Source organism: Sylvia atricapilla, chromosome 3, assembly GCF_009819655.1.
Source record: "Sylvia atricapilla isolate bSylAtr1 chromosome 3, bSylAtr1.pri, whole genome shotgun sequence".
Taxonomy (NCBI): Eukaryota; Metazoa; Chordata; class Aves; order Passeriformes; family Sylviidae; genus Sylvia; species Sylvia atricapilla.
Window position 1 is genome coordinate 107,254,352 of NC_089142.1, and position 17,318 is coordinate 107,271,669.

The 17,318-nt window shown below is 43.1% G+C and overlaps 1 protein-coding gene across 1 annotated transcript; it reads right to left on the reverse strand.

Annotated features, from left to right (window-relative positions):
* Positions 1 to 916: 916 nt before the first annotated feature.
* ANKEF1 (ankyrin repeat and EF-hand domain containing 1) lies at positions 917 to 16,518 on the reverse strand. Its single transcript, XM_066314456.1, has 10 exons — positions 16,131 to 16,518; positions 11,432 to 11,827; positions 10,793 to 10,992; positions 9,611 to 9,760; positions 8,968 to 9,091; positions 7,318 to 8,113; positions 4,553 to 4,779; positions 3,222 to 3,388; positions 2,223 to 2,360; positions 917 to 1,178 (listed from the first exon to the last, which is right to left on the reverse strand). The coding sequence occupies exons 1-10, from the start codon at positions 16,516 to 16,518 to the stop codon at positions 1,053 to 1,055; spliced, it is 2,712 nt and encodes a 903-aa protein (XP_066170553.1). The 3' UTR covers positions 917 to 1,052.
* Positions 16,519 to 17,318: the final 800 nt, after the last annotated feature.

Below are 17,318 nucleotides of genomic sequence, written 5' to 3' on the forward strand. Positions count from 1 at the left end.
TGGAGCAGGATATACCTCTTAGAAAGAAGCTAGAAGCAAAACATTTGGAACAATGAATGTGACGCCAATTTTGGAAGCCCCGGAACAGTGTTTGTTAATAACCCCCTCTGTCAAATTGGAATAGCTTAGCAAAAATCACCTGGAGGATGAAGAAATACATATTCGGGTTGGCCATTAGGAAGAATTTCTTCATAGGAAGGGTTAACATTGGAATGGGCAGCCCAGTGATGTGGTGGAGTCATTGTCCCTGGAGGTGTTTAAGGAAAGAGTGGATGTGGCACTCAGTGCCATGGTCTGGTTGACCCAGTGGTCAAAGGTTTGACTCGATGATCTCAGTGGCTTGGAGCTCTGCAGTGCATCAGCTCTGCTCTCCATCAGCACCTCCCCTATGAGACCTCTCCTTCATCTGAGAGATAACAAGGGTCTGTGGGGAACGTGGCAAAAGGATTATTGTACAGAGATTATTGTCCTTTCCAGAAATCAGAAGGAAAACAGTATGTGCCCATTGGGGTGGAAGGAGTGTCAGGTCTCACATGCACTTTGGCGAATGAATGGCAGAACATGAAAGAAGTACACTATGCAGTGATAGTCCTGCTTGTAAATTCTGACTCTCTGTTGCCTCTACAGACAACTCAGAACATTGCTGTCTTAGTTAATTACTGAATGGCATCTTCATATCTACATATTTAGAGTAGAAGAGTAATGAATCTTCCAGGAAGAAGTTTTGTGTTGAGGTAAAGAAAGCTTTATAAAGCCACACCTTTACAAAGGATATGTGTGTGTCACAGCAGTGGCTATTCCATGAAGTATCCTGAGCCAGCTCCAAGACTTAGAATCACACGAGGATAAATCTTTTTCCAGACTAAATCCTCAACAAAAGATTGTGTGTAAGCAACATAATCTACAGAGGAAAAACTTGATATGATTTTCTTTTATGGTAACTGAGATATATTTACTGAGCACTGCACAATTCCTTCCTTGCAAAGGAGTAGCCTTTTACATCTTTGTCTCCTCAAACTACGTGCTGAAGTGACTTATTCCAGATGCTGTGCTTAATTGTTAAATTTTCTGTTGAAGAGGGGTGTAAAATCTTCCATGTGACCATAAAGTGTAGCAAGTTCACGGAGTAATTCTCGCTTTTCTGCAAGCTGTATTGCTGTGGCATCAGGGCTCCATATCTACAAAATAAAGGTGTTTGTAGTTAATTTGGATGGGATTTTGGCAACAGAAGCACTAAGAAGATACTGTTAGCCAAAGAGAACTGTGTTTCTCTTTGGAAAGCACTCCTTTCCACTATGAGCCATAGAAAAGAGGCAGTGTGGCCTCCCAGCAGAAGACAGGTCAATAATTTGTGTGTGTATACACAGAACATTCTCATGTTGTTACTTCCAATCTATAGCATGCCATGGATTCCAATTATAGATTATGTGGGAAAGAATATCTTAAGGTAATTATTTAAAATTACTGACTTGGGCTCACGATCCTCAGAGTGGAAAATAATAATTAGCTGTAGAATCATCAGCTATGTAGCCTCAGTCCTCTGAGACCATTGTAGAAACTAGCACAAATCAGGGTTAGGGAAATATTAAACAAACTCCAAACACAACTGCTCAGCCAGTAGTGGTGGTTTTGGCCTTTTTAAGGAGAAAAACAATATTACAAAAATTTCCTCACTGTGATTATCTTGTTCTGTTTCTCAGTTATTTCTAACAGTGTATTAACAAGACCCTGACAGAAAAGTTGTATTTCCACTATTCCAGTTCTAGGAAGCAAATATTTAGTGTGCTGTGATCCATCTAGTTCAGTGACTGTCACTGACAACTTCATCATGTGATGACTAATCCAGGAGGCAAGTTAGAAGCTGGTGCTCATGCTCTGCAAATAGATTTCTATCTTTTAAAAGCAGGAGTATAGAAATACATATAATAAATGTAGTTGCATTTTTATTTTACTGTGGCTCCACTTTAATCCTATTTTAAAACCAGATAAGAGCTTGATTTCCACCAATATTTTTTAATATAAATATATATGTTATTATATAATATACATCCACAAACTCTTTAATTTACTGTTGTTTGGTGGTAACCTCTCCAGGCTGTATCACATCATCTCTAAGCTAGCTGAAGGTGGAAATTTCATTGCATTGTTCTGGGTTTTGATCTCAGCAAGATCTACCTTTAAATTACCATGAAGCTACACTCATGTTTTGCTGCTGTACATACTTTTCTGGGTCTGAAGGAGATGTCATTTTTGTTTTCTCTCCTTGCCAAAGATTTCCAATAAGCAGCACTGTCTTTACGGGAAGGCTTTGTCTTTTCAGGAACAGGTGTTTCCTCAGGTAGCTGAGATTCATCTAGAGACTGAAGGGGAAGAAGGTATCAATTATAGCAATACATCATGTTCAGAAGCAAGGCATGCATCCTGCATCTTCTGATACTCTGCTACAGTGTTTACTGGGGGAGTATTTTTCTTAATCTCTTCAGAATCTGTTTTTCTCAAAGGTGATTTTTTAAACTGCAAGGCCAACCTTTTCAAAGATAAAAGACACCTCTCCCCTTTGGGCACTAAAACATTAACTGGTCTTTATGAGTCCCAAGACAGTCACCTTGTACCACCACTGGTGATCCCATCCTCTTCCACGTGAGGAATAAACAAGCACCTAAGGTTGTCGTCCTCCTGCCTCTAAAAATCCTGTGCTGTCCCTGACATTCAAAACCTTTGTGAAAGGGAGATGCCAGCATTTAGCTACTGGCACATATTTATTGCACTGTCCAGGGCAGCTGAAGGACACTCCCAGCCATGCAGATAGCTTTTTACCAGTTTGAAGGGTATTGTTCTTATCTTGTGAAAAAACATGTTCTCCCTTTAAGAAATTGTGGTTACCAGTTGTTCGGTGTTTACCACAACAGAGCTGGATGAACAGACATTTCAGGAGGAGGAAAGAAGAAAAGGAAATATTTTTCTGTGTCCTATCAGTGGTGCAGGACATCATTCGTATGTGTGTCCGAGGAAGACATTAAGTTTGTATAATTAGCAAGACAAATTTCAACCAATGAACAAGCTCTAATACTCACAAGAACAAGTCCTGGCATCTGAAAATACTCACTTTAACAAAGCTGCCCAAGTTACAGCATTAGAGAGAAATGGGTGGCAAAGAAAGGAAAGAAGGAATCTCCCTTTTAACTATTAGCAAATCAGTCCTTTGTTACCATCTCTCATACCTTTTTTTTCACAGGTTTCGGTGGCTCTGCTGGTTTTGGCTTCCCACCTTTTGCTGGCTTTGCTTCTTCTTTTTCTTGTTCTTCTGCCAAAATTTGCAGTTGATTTTCAAGCAGTTCAATTATTTTATCATCTTCAAACATTTGAGCAAGTTCAAGAACAGTCTTTCCTGTATTTAAAAAAATAAATATCTGGGTAAACCATGAAAATTAACTTTGGCACTGGTTTATTGCAACTGGACAATCAACTGAATTTATTATGACCAGTATTTTATTACTCATCCCATGTGCCAGCAGCGTGCCTGACATTGGTGTGAGGACCAACAGTCATCAGCAGTGCTTGCAGAAATGAGACCTGGCAGAAATGAGCCTTGAAACTCATTTTGTAGGAATATTGCAGGAATTCTTGTATTGCTTGCTTTGCTCCTAATGCTCTTACTGGTCCTGCAGGTTGTCATTTTTATCTCTGAGAGCAAGAGCATTTAGCATTAGTAGGAGATGGTCTGCATTCCTAACCTTGTACTGTGCTAGCCAGGTCTGTGGCTGGCAAGGGAAAGCCCCGTGGTGTAAATGAACAGATTCAGTGCTTAACAAAGGAAAAAATCTGTCCTGGTTCTTATGAAACTCTAGCTGTAAAGTACCTGTGAGATTGAACTGCTGTGTGAATCAGAACTCCACATGATATAAGAAAAAGGAATACACATCTCTTCTAGAAGCAGGGTTTCACTACTTTTATTTTGGCAAGGAAAGTCTCATTGTGTAGTAATGTTGCTTCCTATGTTAGAGCAAGAGCTTGAAAGGGGATGCATGTTAACTTTTAAATTATCTGGAGACAGCAGAAAGAACACTCAACGAGGGATCTGCTGTGAGGAGGTAACACTTCAGTACCAGCTCAGATTTGGGTTTCTGTTGAGTGTTTTTTTCTCAGGAGTTATATTTACATGTAGAGCAGCAAGGAAGTTTTTTAATCAGGACTGTCTGTGCTTAAAAATAAATCACTTAAATGAGTGGCAGACTCTGGGCCACAACTGAAATCTAATTTTCCCTCAAATAATAACAACTAGATAGAATGTTTTCATTAAAGCCACTCATAACTCAATACGTATCTTGTGAGGAGCAACAATCTTCCAAATTGAGTAATTAATCATGTTACTTCATTTTCTAGATACCTACAGCCCAGGAAAGCTGACTTTTTTTCAATAATGATTCAAGACTGGAAAAAAACTGTTACCTTCATCCCAATACTGACAGCAGTCCTAATGCAGAACAGTTCTCAAAGTGGTCCAGGCATTTTTAATAAAGAAACTGCCTATTTTGGAGATATTGCTATTTACCATTGCTGTTTGTAGCTTGGACGTCAGCACCTGCAGTGATTAAAAAATAGACCATGTCCAGCCTGCAGGCCTCAATAGCCCTCATCAGCGGGGTGGCACTGCCTATTGCAGGGGCATTCACAGCTGCTCCAGCCTTCACCAGCACCTCCATGATATCCAGGTGTCCATTATAGCAAGCATGATGCAGAGGAGTCCACAGGAAGTTGTCTGTTGCATTCACATCAGCCCTGCACAGGAGTAAGAGCAGTTGTGGCAGCTGCAGCTGTCGAGTATCTACAGTAACAGCCCCAGCTCCAAGTGCAATCAACTGGAACTGCAATGGCATATTCAATGTAAATAGCTGTTTTCATATTGCTACTGCTACTCTGAAACTGTTTGAGTCCCTGAACTTGTCATGCAATAGTAATTGTAAGTGTGCCTGGGTGCTGCTCACGTGCCCCGCCTCACCAGTGTCCTTCACGTGGAGCTTTTCATGGGTACAGGAAAAAACCCAGGCATTCAAACACTTCAGTCCTGTGAAAGGCTGCTAGTGTTTGTGCTCCAGCTTCACTGAGAATGGCAGAAAGCAGATTAAGGAATTCAAAAAGTACACTTCTGGGCCAAGAACAGGTGCTACAGGACATGTGGCAGCACTGCAGAGCTCTCCTGCACAAGAGGGAAGTTTTCACCTTTCCTTTCAGTGCTGCTGCCCTCTGCCTGCCTCATTTCTCAGCACTGGCTTCTCCCTTCAACAAACGAGTTACAGAAGGTCTGCCTTGGGAATCTGAGCACTGAAAAACTATCCAGCTACTGTGCTGCTGGACTAGGATCTGTTTCTGCTCACAAACTGGGACATTCTGCAGAAAGCAAGGGCTAGTTCAGGGGAGATCCTTGCAATATGCTGCCTTTGGATGAAGCTGAGAGGGAAAGCATTATCAGTCCTAGAGGTCTTGAAGGGAGTTAGGGTCACTGTCCCACTTACTTGGTGGACTGCTGTCTTCCTAAAAGACAAGGAGGAAGGGAGAAAGAAGAAAAAGTATGAAGGACGCTGCTTCCAGGGATAGTTGTTTGCTCTTCAGGTCAGGTAATTGTCTAGATAAAAGCACAGATTCACCTATTCCTCTTTCCTTGTTTAAATTTTTGATTTTTTCAGAATTCTACCTTTTCAGAATTTCTACCTTTGATGAGATCTTAGCACAATAAATTCCCCTGACCTACCACATTTATTTCTTATCTTTCAGTCACTAAACCATTATGGTTTATTCGTATGCAGTTTTAATTCTCATTAAAATAAGCTCCTTCAATGTTTTCCCTTTCTCTCTCAACCCAACCTCTTTGCCTGCACTCAGACTCTGTCTGCCTCTGAACCCTTTTTCCTAACTTCATTCTATCAGAAAGAAACCAATCAATATGAACAGAGACAATGCAGCACTGAATTAAAAATTTCTCAGCATTTCTGCCCATCAAGCACAGAATTTCCCATCAGACCAAATTTCATTTACTTCTGATTCTTTCTGGAGGAAGATAGAAAGTAGATACCACCAATTTAATTTTAAACATAATAAATGTTAAACATTTATTTGGATAAATGTTTTGTTTTGGATTCAATATGGATTTGTGGTTGTCTACTGAAAAGATTGTATTGTAAAAGGAATTTGAATGCCCGTGCCAAACTGTAAGCTCATGATGCTGAAAGATGCAAACCTAAATGCTCCTGATAACTTTCCTCTCCATTTTCATTTCTGACAATTGGAAAAAAATCTCAAAACTGGTACAATTTTTTTTAAGCTAAGTTACTGTGTTTCTAGGCCTCATTGTTAAATATGAGTGCTGTCTACTGAGGCTTGGTGAAAGGAGTAGAGATTAATCTGGTGGATTAATTTGGTAGCTTCTGTATCTTTGTCTTTGGAAAACTTGAATATACACATTCATTACACCATTTTCCATATGCTCTAGGAATGTCAGTGTAATTACCAGGGTGTGTAAAGATCCATGTGCTGTTAGTCTTTGCAGGAACCAGAGCAATGACTACAGCCACTTTCCCTGAGATGTTAATATTAACATTAATTCTGTCGATGGGTAGAGAGAACAAAATCAATGTAAATATCTTTGAAAACTGTTCCTTTAAGCATTTATGTGAAGGATTGTAGAACCCCAGCAGTCTGACAATAAGAGATTATGCTATTACACAAGTATGACTGAATCTTTCTGAAATTGCTTTCATTTGTAAGCTGTCATTGAGATTTTTCACAAGTGTGTCTGCAGGCTACAGAATTGCTGAAGCACTTCTAAAAGGAGGAACAGGCTAATTAATAGCAGGGGCTTCTGATGTAAATCCTGCTATTTCAGCCTGCCTCAGCTGCAGTGGAAAGTGAAGGTTTAAACCAGGTATGTGTAACAGGAAAGTCCAGGATCACCTCGATGATTTCAGACAAGCCCTTTGAGTCAGATTTCCCCAAAATCATTCACCAGTCTTGAGAGTTTGCTTGTGAGGATGCACTTGAGATATGAGTATGAACTCTGCAGCTGACCAAATGTCAACAGCCCAGACACCAAAAATTTCAGTCCTGGGGCACTTATCTCTTGGTTGTTTTCATCTCCATGCTACTAAAATGTGAAAAATAATAAACTTACCCCCTGTGACTTGAGACCTTAGGAAACTAACTTTAACATTAAATGCTATGTAAGCAAAAAACAAACCATAGCCTTTTGCATCCAAATATTTACTGGATGTTTATGCTTTTGAAAGCCTTCCCAAAATAACAATTAAATTGAAATTATCTTACCCCTTTTCCAGAAGAAACTCCACAAGAACGATGTTGCCACTTGCACATGCAACCATCAAAGGTGTTTTGTAATATTTATCTTTTATGTCTACTGGCACACCTTCATCAAATGCTTTCTGCAGAGACACGAAGTCTCCCTCTCTGGCAAGGTAGTTGATATCCATGAGGATTTTCCTTGGCTCATCCACATACCAGACACGGTCATCGAGCACGGGATGGATGGATTGCTGGTCCCGTTTGAAACGCTGCTCCTCAGAAATGTTTGGGACAGCCTCAACCATGTAGGTGGGGAAGCCATCTTCCCTAAGCGGGAGTTCGCTCTTTGGGATTACACAAACTGGCACAGGGAGGCCTTTTTTGCCTTTTTTCCTTTGTGGCTTCTTCTTCTTCTTTGCTTTGGGCCCAAAGGACGATAGCAGAAAGGTTTTCTGCAAGTATTTTGAGCCTTTAAAAAAATCATCAAGGCTGATCCGGTCACCAGATACTTCATGCTTTCTGGCAAGAATTTCTATTTGTTCCTGGTCCACATTGCCCCAGCGCTTCTGAATAACTGATATAAAATCACTTCTGGATACTGTCCCATCCCCTTCTTGGTCGATCTCAAACTCCTTGCGGATGGCGTCCTCGTGCTGCACAGACCAGTCGTACACCTTCAGGTACCAGGCAAGGACCTCGTCTGGTTTTTTAAAGGCTTTCTCAGCTTTGCGCAATACCGTTGCTGCTGCTTTAAACCCGCCGTTCTTGGCAACGTCCCTTGGGGTCAGATGTGCCAGGTTTGACCAGGTAGGATCACAGCCTAGAAATGTGGACACAGTTTGGCTAATGGGGCAGTGGAGTTGCTAATTGTGTAATACTCAGGCAACTCATTATCCCAGGCCTACAATTTTATACTGTTTAAGCTGTAAATAGCAATGGTAGGTGGAACCGCATCATTGATCCCAGGCTGGATTAAGGTCAGCCACATGTTCGTATTTTTTCCCAAAGGCAGAACCATTGAGCAACCCATGCTCTATTTATTCATCCACTCATGAATACGTATAAAAAGAGAGACATTCAATGGAAACTTTACATTTTTACTTGAAGTGGTGAACAAGGTTAAGAAGCAAACTAAGATTATAGTGTCGCTTATTTCTATACCCCAACATTACAATTTGGCAATGGATCATTTGTTTGATCACAAAACTAGAGTGTGGGATTTTGCATGGTCCTCTTGGATCAAAGCTTGAAGTGCCATGGTCATCTGATGAAGCCAGGAAAGGATCACGGCTGCTTCAGGGGATATTTCAATACCCATGGCCGTGAAGTTTTCCTCATGACTGCACAGAGAATTTTTTTAAATGATCATCAAATCAAAAATTTGTTTTCTATTGGAAGTTTCAATACAATACATCTAAACCCAACTAACCCCAGAATCACCTAATACTGTCCAACACTAAGTTTTACAACCCCCTTGTGTTTCTGCTGCTTCCTTTGAGAAATGTTTTCTCATCCACATGCGATAAGAGCCTCTGTTAGGCCCTTCTGAGGGACAATTTTGTCACAGCGTGCCCAAGAATCAAATCCTTCAGAGATACCCAAATGAAATCTTTCCTTTAGCACAGAGAAATAGAATATAGATAATAGTTGCAAAGTAACTTAGTTTTAATGTACCTCTTTGTCCTATATACCTGCAGCAATCTGCAAATCCTCCCTCCGCAGCGTAATGAAGTGGTGTGTTACCATTCATAGCAATCAGTTTCAAGTCTGCATTATAACCTGAAATAATTGTCAGAATCTAGAAAAACAAACAGAGTCCCACCAAAAATCTTGTCTGTTTTTTGACATGTGAAAATGTGAGATTGATTTACAAATAAATGCAGTATCTTACATTCCCATTCTAATAATTCTCTCCCATGTTCAGCTGGTCAATGCATATATAACATTAATGTCTTCTATAGTATTATGCTTATCTAACTGATGAAACAGAAACCTTTTGTAGTTGTAGAACACCAAGGACAATCTTCTTGCCAGCTCACTGTAAGCCCCTGTTTGGCTGATCTATCACTGATGAAATCCCTTTGATACTTAAAAAGAATCTGCTTTTGATTACTGAGCATTATGCTTCGATCAGCTGAGATAATGGACTCAAACCACCCCCACCCAAAACAAAAACAAAAACAAAAACAAAAACAAAACCGCCACAAAAAAACCCAACCCAACCAAACACACTCCAAAAACCAAAACCCTGTAACAACAAAAAAACCCACCCAGGTTCGGCTTTGCAGCAATGCTTTAACACCACAAATGTTAATACCTGAAAAAAGCCTCCTTTGGCTGCGAAATGTGCAGCACTGTGTCTTTCAAAGTCAAACAGGTTGACATCGGCTCCCCTCTGAAGCAGAGCCAGCACCACCTCGACAGCTCCTTCCCTTGTAGCTTCCATCAGGGCTGTGCGCCCCGTGGCCTGCAGGGGGGCGAGAGAACAGCTCACAGTTCGTTCCGTGCGCTAAGGCTGCAACGAAGGGATGGATCTGACTGTTCCAGGATGGCATGAAACTGGAAGTCTCCTTTTAGCTATTACTGGGAAAAGGAGACAAGTCTAGTAGTCTATACCTTCGGGAAAACTTTCAGAATCTAGTCGTAGTGCTGCTATGATAGAGTAGCCAGATCCCAGAAACTCAGGTACATTGAAGTCTTGAGACCCTTGAATAATGCCCATGAAAATCAATTCCTTAGTTAAGGAATCTTTTATTCTGTGGGTATCTTGTCATGCACATTTACAACATCTAACACAAAATACCACCTCAGCTTAGGAAAGCAGGAGCATGAGGAGCTATGTCTGGAGGAGTGCTATGAGGAAGGCAAAGCAACCAGGGAATTTCACTACAGTTCTGTGAGGAAAAATTCACACTCTACTACATTAATGTTGTCTTTTCCTAGATAATAATGGATGCTTGCTTTGGATAACTTTGAGGGAAAGCTTGAGTTTCTTGATTTATCAACAGCGCAGAGCTTCAGTCTTTCAAGTCTTTGTTAAATTAAAGAAGCAAACAAATAAATGATTAAGACATACAAAAGAGAAGAAAGTTTCATATGCCTTGTTCCTGCCTTGATTGTTCCTCAAATTTCCCTAACGGACTTTACCTTTTAGTGAATATTATTTCAACTCTCAAGAATCTAAGGACACATCAAGGCAAATACAAATCAGCACTGCTCCACTGAAGTACACTGAACTGCAGCTCCTTAGAGCTGGCCTAGTGACATTTAAATTTAGGGAAATATTTGTGCTCTAAACTTACAAAAATCTAAAAGAAGACTTAAATTCCTCTCCTCCAAAAGAAGAGTGGTACAGAAGAGGAGAAGAGGTATGGCCACTGAGTTAAGCAGTTTTCACTGCTTTATAATTTTAATGGGAGGATTTAAAGTCAGGTACTCGGCTCATCTGGTCTTTATTCTATACTCCTGTATCTGTTCTTAGTTACAGAAATGCTCGTACCGGGTCTGTTGCATGGGGATCTGCTCCTTTCTCCAAGAAAATCAGGCACATTTCTTTAACCTCATGAGCTTGCTCACAGGCTTGTAGAAGCACAGACCTCCCACTAGTGGTACAGTTGTTGACATCTGCACCATATTCCAAGGCAATTCGCAGGCAGTGGGAGTGGCGTCCTGTAGGTGAAAGGAGGTAAAACAAAATACCTGCAAAGGAAACCAGTGGGGATTAGAGTGCAAGAAGAAGCTACCAGAAGGGTTATGAGGCTGTGAGCTTCACAGCTGATCAGTTTGCAACAGAGACCCCCTTCACTGAGGGTGTATCCATGCAAAGAAAAGACTTCTACTTTAGAGTCTTTACTTGAGGAGAAAACCAGAGTTCAGTATGTCACAGGTCATGGGAGGAATGTGATTCTCAATCATAAGTTGCCTCTCAGCTCTGCACTGGGGAGACTTATGATATAAAGGTCTGGACTCTCCAGGGAGAATTCTTTTCATTTTCATCAAAGCTGTCTTGGCCAACAGTTTCTGTTGGGCTCTAAGGATAACCCTCAACCACAGTTCTCTCCACAGGTGGGACACAGCATGTGTACTAAGTGTGTCACACAGTTAAGGTATGGCTGCCTGGTATTTCCTTCTCACTCACCTTTCCCTTCATTATCCACAGCAGTCATATCTGCATTAGCTTTTGCTAGTAATTCCAAAATCACCTCATGGCCCAGCTCAGCTGCCTTCATGGCTGGAGTGCATCCCATTTTGTCATGGACATTTGGATCAGCTCCGTGTTCCAGCAGGAAACGGCACATCTCAATGTCATTCTTCATGGAGGCCAAGTGAAAGGCACTGTATCCTTCCTTAGGCTCTGTGTAATTAATGAGATCTGGGAATCCTTTCTGGATCAGATTTTCTATTTGCTTCTTGTCTTTCTCATGAACACACTGAAGAAGTTTGTAGATCTGTAAGTGTAAAAGCCTTATATCTACTGGTAGCATCCCAGGATAGGGAAGATTGTCTTCTTTCAAGGAAGTACTTTCTGCATGGACTAAAAAGAAAACATGTATTCTCACAGATGAGATTATAATGACATAGCAGTAAAATCAGGAATCAGACCAAATTCACAGCTTGAAAATATCCATTTTACCTTGACAGAACACTAGGCTTTGAACTAATTTATCTTTTATTATAGGCAGCGTGTATAGAAACTATATAAACCCAAGTAGCACCTTGCAAAATTTTTCTTTCTAGTCATCCAACTGTTCTGAAGAGGTCTCATTCAAGGAGAAAATTAAGTTAAGAAGCTGTAGGGTAACTGCTCTCCATTCAAGGAACTGTTAAAAATCTACAATTACTTGGAAGCCTAAGGGGAGGCTGTTCATCTGTCATTTTCAATGGGGAAAAAAATTGCAAGACACCGTGTCCTCTGGACTTGCTGAAACATAAAATTGATACTAAAATTGATACTAAAATTGATACTAGCATCACCTCGTCAGTGCCTGAGAACCTTCCTTTTTTTTTTTTTTTTTTTTTTTTTTTTTTTTTTTTTTTTTTTAGGAGCTGATGCATGAACTTCCTGCTAGGATATGTATATAAAAGAGTAAGTCAAATTTCTCTCCAACAAAAACCTTGGGGGGGGAAAAAAGAGATGCAGATAGCAGGGCACTGGTCTGGGAAAAGGTTCTTCCAGGTCATGCATCACAGGCTTCTTGAAAAAAATTCAGAACTTTGCCTCAGTTCTGGTGGCTTTTTGGTTTTTTCTTTTGGTTTTTTTAGCCTCCTTTGGCTAGTCTCAGCACTCATGGCTGGAGGGTCAGGAAGGGTCACACATTGTAGGGACCATTTCTGAATCCTTCCTGAGTGGATGGGAAACTTCCTATCAGCTTCAGCAAGTCTTGGGTCAGCCTGTCCTGCAGAACTCTTACAGGACATACAACACAAAAAGGTGAAGGAACATCTGTTAGAGAATACCTGGGGTTTGGTTTTTTGGGGTTTTTTATTGATTGCAATGTAGTCTGTAAATGGGATGATCAGCATCTGCTGGGTGCTTTGTGGATGTCTGTGAGAAGGTGAGATTACAAAGAGAAATGCAAAAGGATGCACAATTCCAACAGACTTTGTGAGGCAAGACCTCCCATTCTGGAAAGGAAGCCTGAGAGAAAACTGAAGGAAAAGTAGTAAAAGATGACTGAAGGTGAATCAGGTTGGGAATGGACAGAGAGAGAATTTTTGCATCACAGGTACAACATGCCAGTTGTAGTTTCTGTAGCTGCTGCCTTTCATTTCTTTGGAAGTTCTGTGTCCAGCCTAGTTTTGGAACAGGGATTGGGTCAACTGTTGGCAGATTTCTGAGAACTGTCCCTCTTGCTTTCCTTGCCAGACAAGGCCTCAGCTCCCTCCCTGTGCATCCAGCCATGCTGGTGAAGCTGTTGTTATTAGAAGCTGCCCCCTTGCAGAAGTGTTTATGTGGGTAATAAAATGCAAAGACTTTCTCTTTGCAATGGAATCTGGTCTGAACAGGTCAGCTGCTCCCAGATGTTCTCCATTTAAACACGGCATTACTTAAACCCTTTTCTGTTTAAGTCTTACATAACCCTCATTCTGATCATAAACAAACTATATCCTTACATCAAACAATTAAATCTTTAAGTAGCAATAACTTAAATCTGTCACCTCTGGCTTGTTCATTCTCATCCCAACCATTTTGTGCTTCCTGTGGCGTTTTGTCCAGTGAAAGGGAATAAATGCAGAGATTTTTATCCCACTGACAGGAGTTACACCTATAGCAACCCTGTAGTCCTAAAGCTTAGAGCTGAGAAATAAGGATACTTCAGAGTAATGCTCTGCTAGAAGTGAGCACTGGAGTCCCCCAGAGCCTGGCTTTTAGAGCCTGAAGCCTCAGGAAACAATTTCTGAGCAAATCTTCAATATAGGAAGGTTTTTTCTGACTACTGAGTACAGGGAAAAGTTGTGATTCAAACTCTGCAGGGGCTGTGAGGAGCAGCAGCAGGAAGATTCTGCAGGAAAGGCTCTTACAGTACTTACACTACTGAAATTCAAGAGAGGAAATGTTTTTAAAGATACTTAGATGCATCTAACAAGCTAAATGTTCTCTTATGCTTTTGTTCCACTTCCCACCATCCTGAAGCAGTTATGAACTTGGATTTATTTCCAAAAAACTTTCTTCCCACTGTTATTCATGATTTGCACCTGGATTTTGCACAGCATTTTGTCAGAAACTCATTTCTTTCTCCTCCTGAAGCAGCAAACCCTGAAGAAGTGACATTCTTCTTGGACACAGTTTAGCAATGCCATGGCACATGAGCAGAACTGCAGCTGGTAAAAACGTGGTGGCAACTAACCTTTGAAGAAGGCACAAATGGATATAATATTCAATACCTATGGATTTGGATGTATTTCGTAGATTATCTTGGAGATTTTCTGAGATATTTGTTCCCTATAACCTCTGCCCTACACAGGACATGAGACTGATGGCACACCTTACACTTCCTGCACACTTTGATTTCTGCTCACAGTGTAATGCACAATTCAGTACAATTTTAGTCCTGTCAGATATTTTTTTCTGGTGCTTTTGAGATGCTTATCACAGTATTCTTTAAATATTTCACACATAGCAATAAAATTACTTCCACGAGCATAAGTGAAATTATTTTTATCACAATAGTGAAGTCTGTTGTTATCACAGTTCAGCCACCACTGAGTCCTTACCCTATTTCAAGTCTTTACTTCAAAGCATTAAGAACCAATGATTTACATGAAAACAACCATAACATTTTAACTGCTACAGTTAATATTTCTTTGCAGCATTTGTTGAAAGTGACTGGATCAAGTTTTATGAGAAGTTTCTGAAGTAGCAGCATCAAAGAAAGGTGGAATAAAAAACTCTACACAGGGTCATGTAAAGTCATAAGGAAGGGAAAAAATATTTCTAAAATAAAATAAAACTGCAGCATCTTGTCAATTTTCATTAAGAAAATACTAGCAGCCCTGTGTACTTCATAGATTTTTTTTTTATCACTTCACCTGTAACAGATGGTTTAATGGAAAATGAGGGATTGTTAGTGTGGCTTTGAGACAGTCATGCTCTGGGGAGGGCTTCATGAAGTTGTAACCACAAATCCCAAGCTTGTAACATTTGCTTAGCAAAAATTTTATCTGTTGACAAACATCAGCAGACTCACTACCTTTATTCTGCCAGCTTGTGTCATTTGATGGAGAGCATGAACTCATTTCAAATCCAGATTAATCCTTTTCTCAGTACACCTGGTATTAAGAAAATCATTTTATTTGGATTCCTCTTTTCCCACAAAGCTTTCCAAGCTGTGATGGAGGTAGATTGATAGAGAGGGAAGTTCTGGTGGCCAGTGATCTCATTCCCTATCAAAACCTGGTGCCTGACTGCTGCTGGAAGCACTTGTGACTCCTCCTTAGAAGTTTGCAATATTTTTCAGTTTCAACATTTCCAGTTGAAAACATGCCTTTAATTATCACTATTCATAAACCAGTAAACAAAATTTTCATGTGTTTTATCTTTAGTGGGAGAAAATAGCTGAGCACTTTCTAAATTTAATCCCTTTGCACACTGGGCAGAGAGATAAGCACGAGCCCTATATGTCAGTATAAAAGGAACCAATATGGTAACAGTGCCGTGCTATATTTACAGCTTTATGTGAATAATTGCACTGGATTTTTGGCTGTGACTAATGTTTAATAGGAGTGACGCAGCAAAATCTTCCTAAAACTGAATTCCAGTATCATGAATAGCCTGTAATGCTGTGGGGTTTTTTTGGTGTTAATTCTCCAGTAATGCCTTGCCTTGGGCTGAGGCACAGCTGAGCACAGTGATGGGCACTTAGGTGTGAACTGAGCAGGTTCCAATGTCGTGTGGGGATCTCAGCCCAGATCCAGGTCTTTTGGAAACGGGGCCCTGTCCTGAGCGCTGTAAAGGCCGTCCCGAGGTTATGGCTGGGTTGGATTTAAAGACGTGCATCCTTTTGTCTTCGGCTTGCCTTGCAACTTGCAGTCCCCTCAGTGTCCGCCCCAAGCGGGCTGTGATGGAGGCCGGCGGCAGGCAGCCCTCGGGGCCAGCCGGCACCTGGCAGTCGGGTCTGTGAGCAGCACCTGCGGGCACAGGGGCTCCGCGGAGCTGTCTGCTCGGCCGGGAGCACGGCTGAGCTCCAGGGAAGCCCCTGGAGTGCTGTGGAGTCGGGGATGAGGGGCTGCTGCGCCCAGCAACAGGGTGAGCAGCCGCTCCTGCCCTGGGGAAGCCAGGTGAGGAAGGGATAAATGCGGGTGGCTGTAGAGGAGACTGGCTTTAACGGGAGAGAAACTGCTGGAAGGGGAGGATGCCGGAGAGCTGGTGATGACCCAGACAGCGTTTCCTGCCATGAACGCCGGTGTGGCCTGCAGACACCCGTGCTGAGGTGAGTGCCCGCGGCGAGAGGTGCGGGCCGTGAGGGGGGCGATGTCCAGCGCGCCCGTGTCCGGGAGGCCGCGCTCAGCGCTCACTGCCCGGGCTCTGCCCCCGGCCCTCCGCAGGCAGAGCGCCCCGCCGCCCTCGCGGCGCCACGCCCGGCTGCCCGGGCACTCACCTGAGCAGCAGGGGGACACCGAGGGCTCGGAGGCCGCAGCCGGAGCCCCGTCCGCCTCGTCTGAGGAGCTGGAGGACTCCGGGGGCTCGGAGGCCGCAGCCGGAGCCGCGGCCGCCATTGCCGCCATGGCCGTCTCCTTGGCAACGGCGTCGGGCGGGCGAAGCGGTGAGCGGCACCGCTTCTCTTCGGCCGTTCAACGCCGCCGGGTCCTCGGGGTCCCCTCAGCGCCACCGGGTCCCCTCAGCGCCACCGGGTCCCCTCAGCGCCGGTGCGTCCTCCGGGTCCCCTCAGCGCCACCGGGTCCCCTCAGCGGCACCGGGTCCCCTCAGGGCCGGCGGGTCCCCTCAGCGCCACCGGGTCCCCTCAGCGCCACTAGATCCCCTCAGCGCCACTGGGTCCCCTCAGCGCCACTAGATCCCCTCAGCGCCACTAGATCCCCTCAGCGCCACCGGGTCCCCTCAGCGCCACTAGATCCCCTCAGCGCCACTAGATCCCCTCAGCGCCACTAGATCCCCTCAGCGCCACCGGGTCCCCTCAGCGCCACTAGATCCCCTCAGCGCCACTAGATCCCCTCAGCGCCACTAGATCCCCTCAGCGCCACCGGGTCCCCTCAGCGCCACTAGATCCCCTCAGCGCCACTAGATCCCCTCAGCGCCACTAGATCCCCTCAGCGCCACCGGGTCCCCTCAGCGCCACTAGATCCCCTCAGCGCCACTAGATCCCCTCAGCGCCTGAGGTCCCCTCAGCTCGGTACAGAGCAGCGCCCCGAGCCGCCGGGGGTGAGGCGGGCACACGGGAAGGATTTGGGTGTCGTGGGTTCTTTTCTTTTTGTAGCTGATTTACCCCCCGCCAAGCTTTCTTTTCCTCCCCCACGGGAAGCAACGCTGTACGGTTGTTTCAGCTCCACAGTTTACTGGAGTTGCCGCA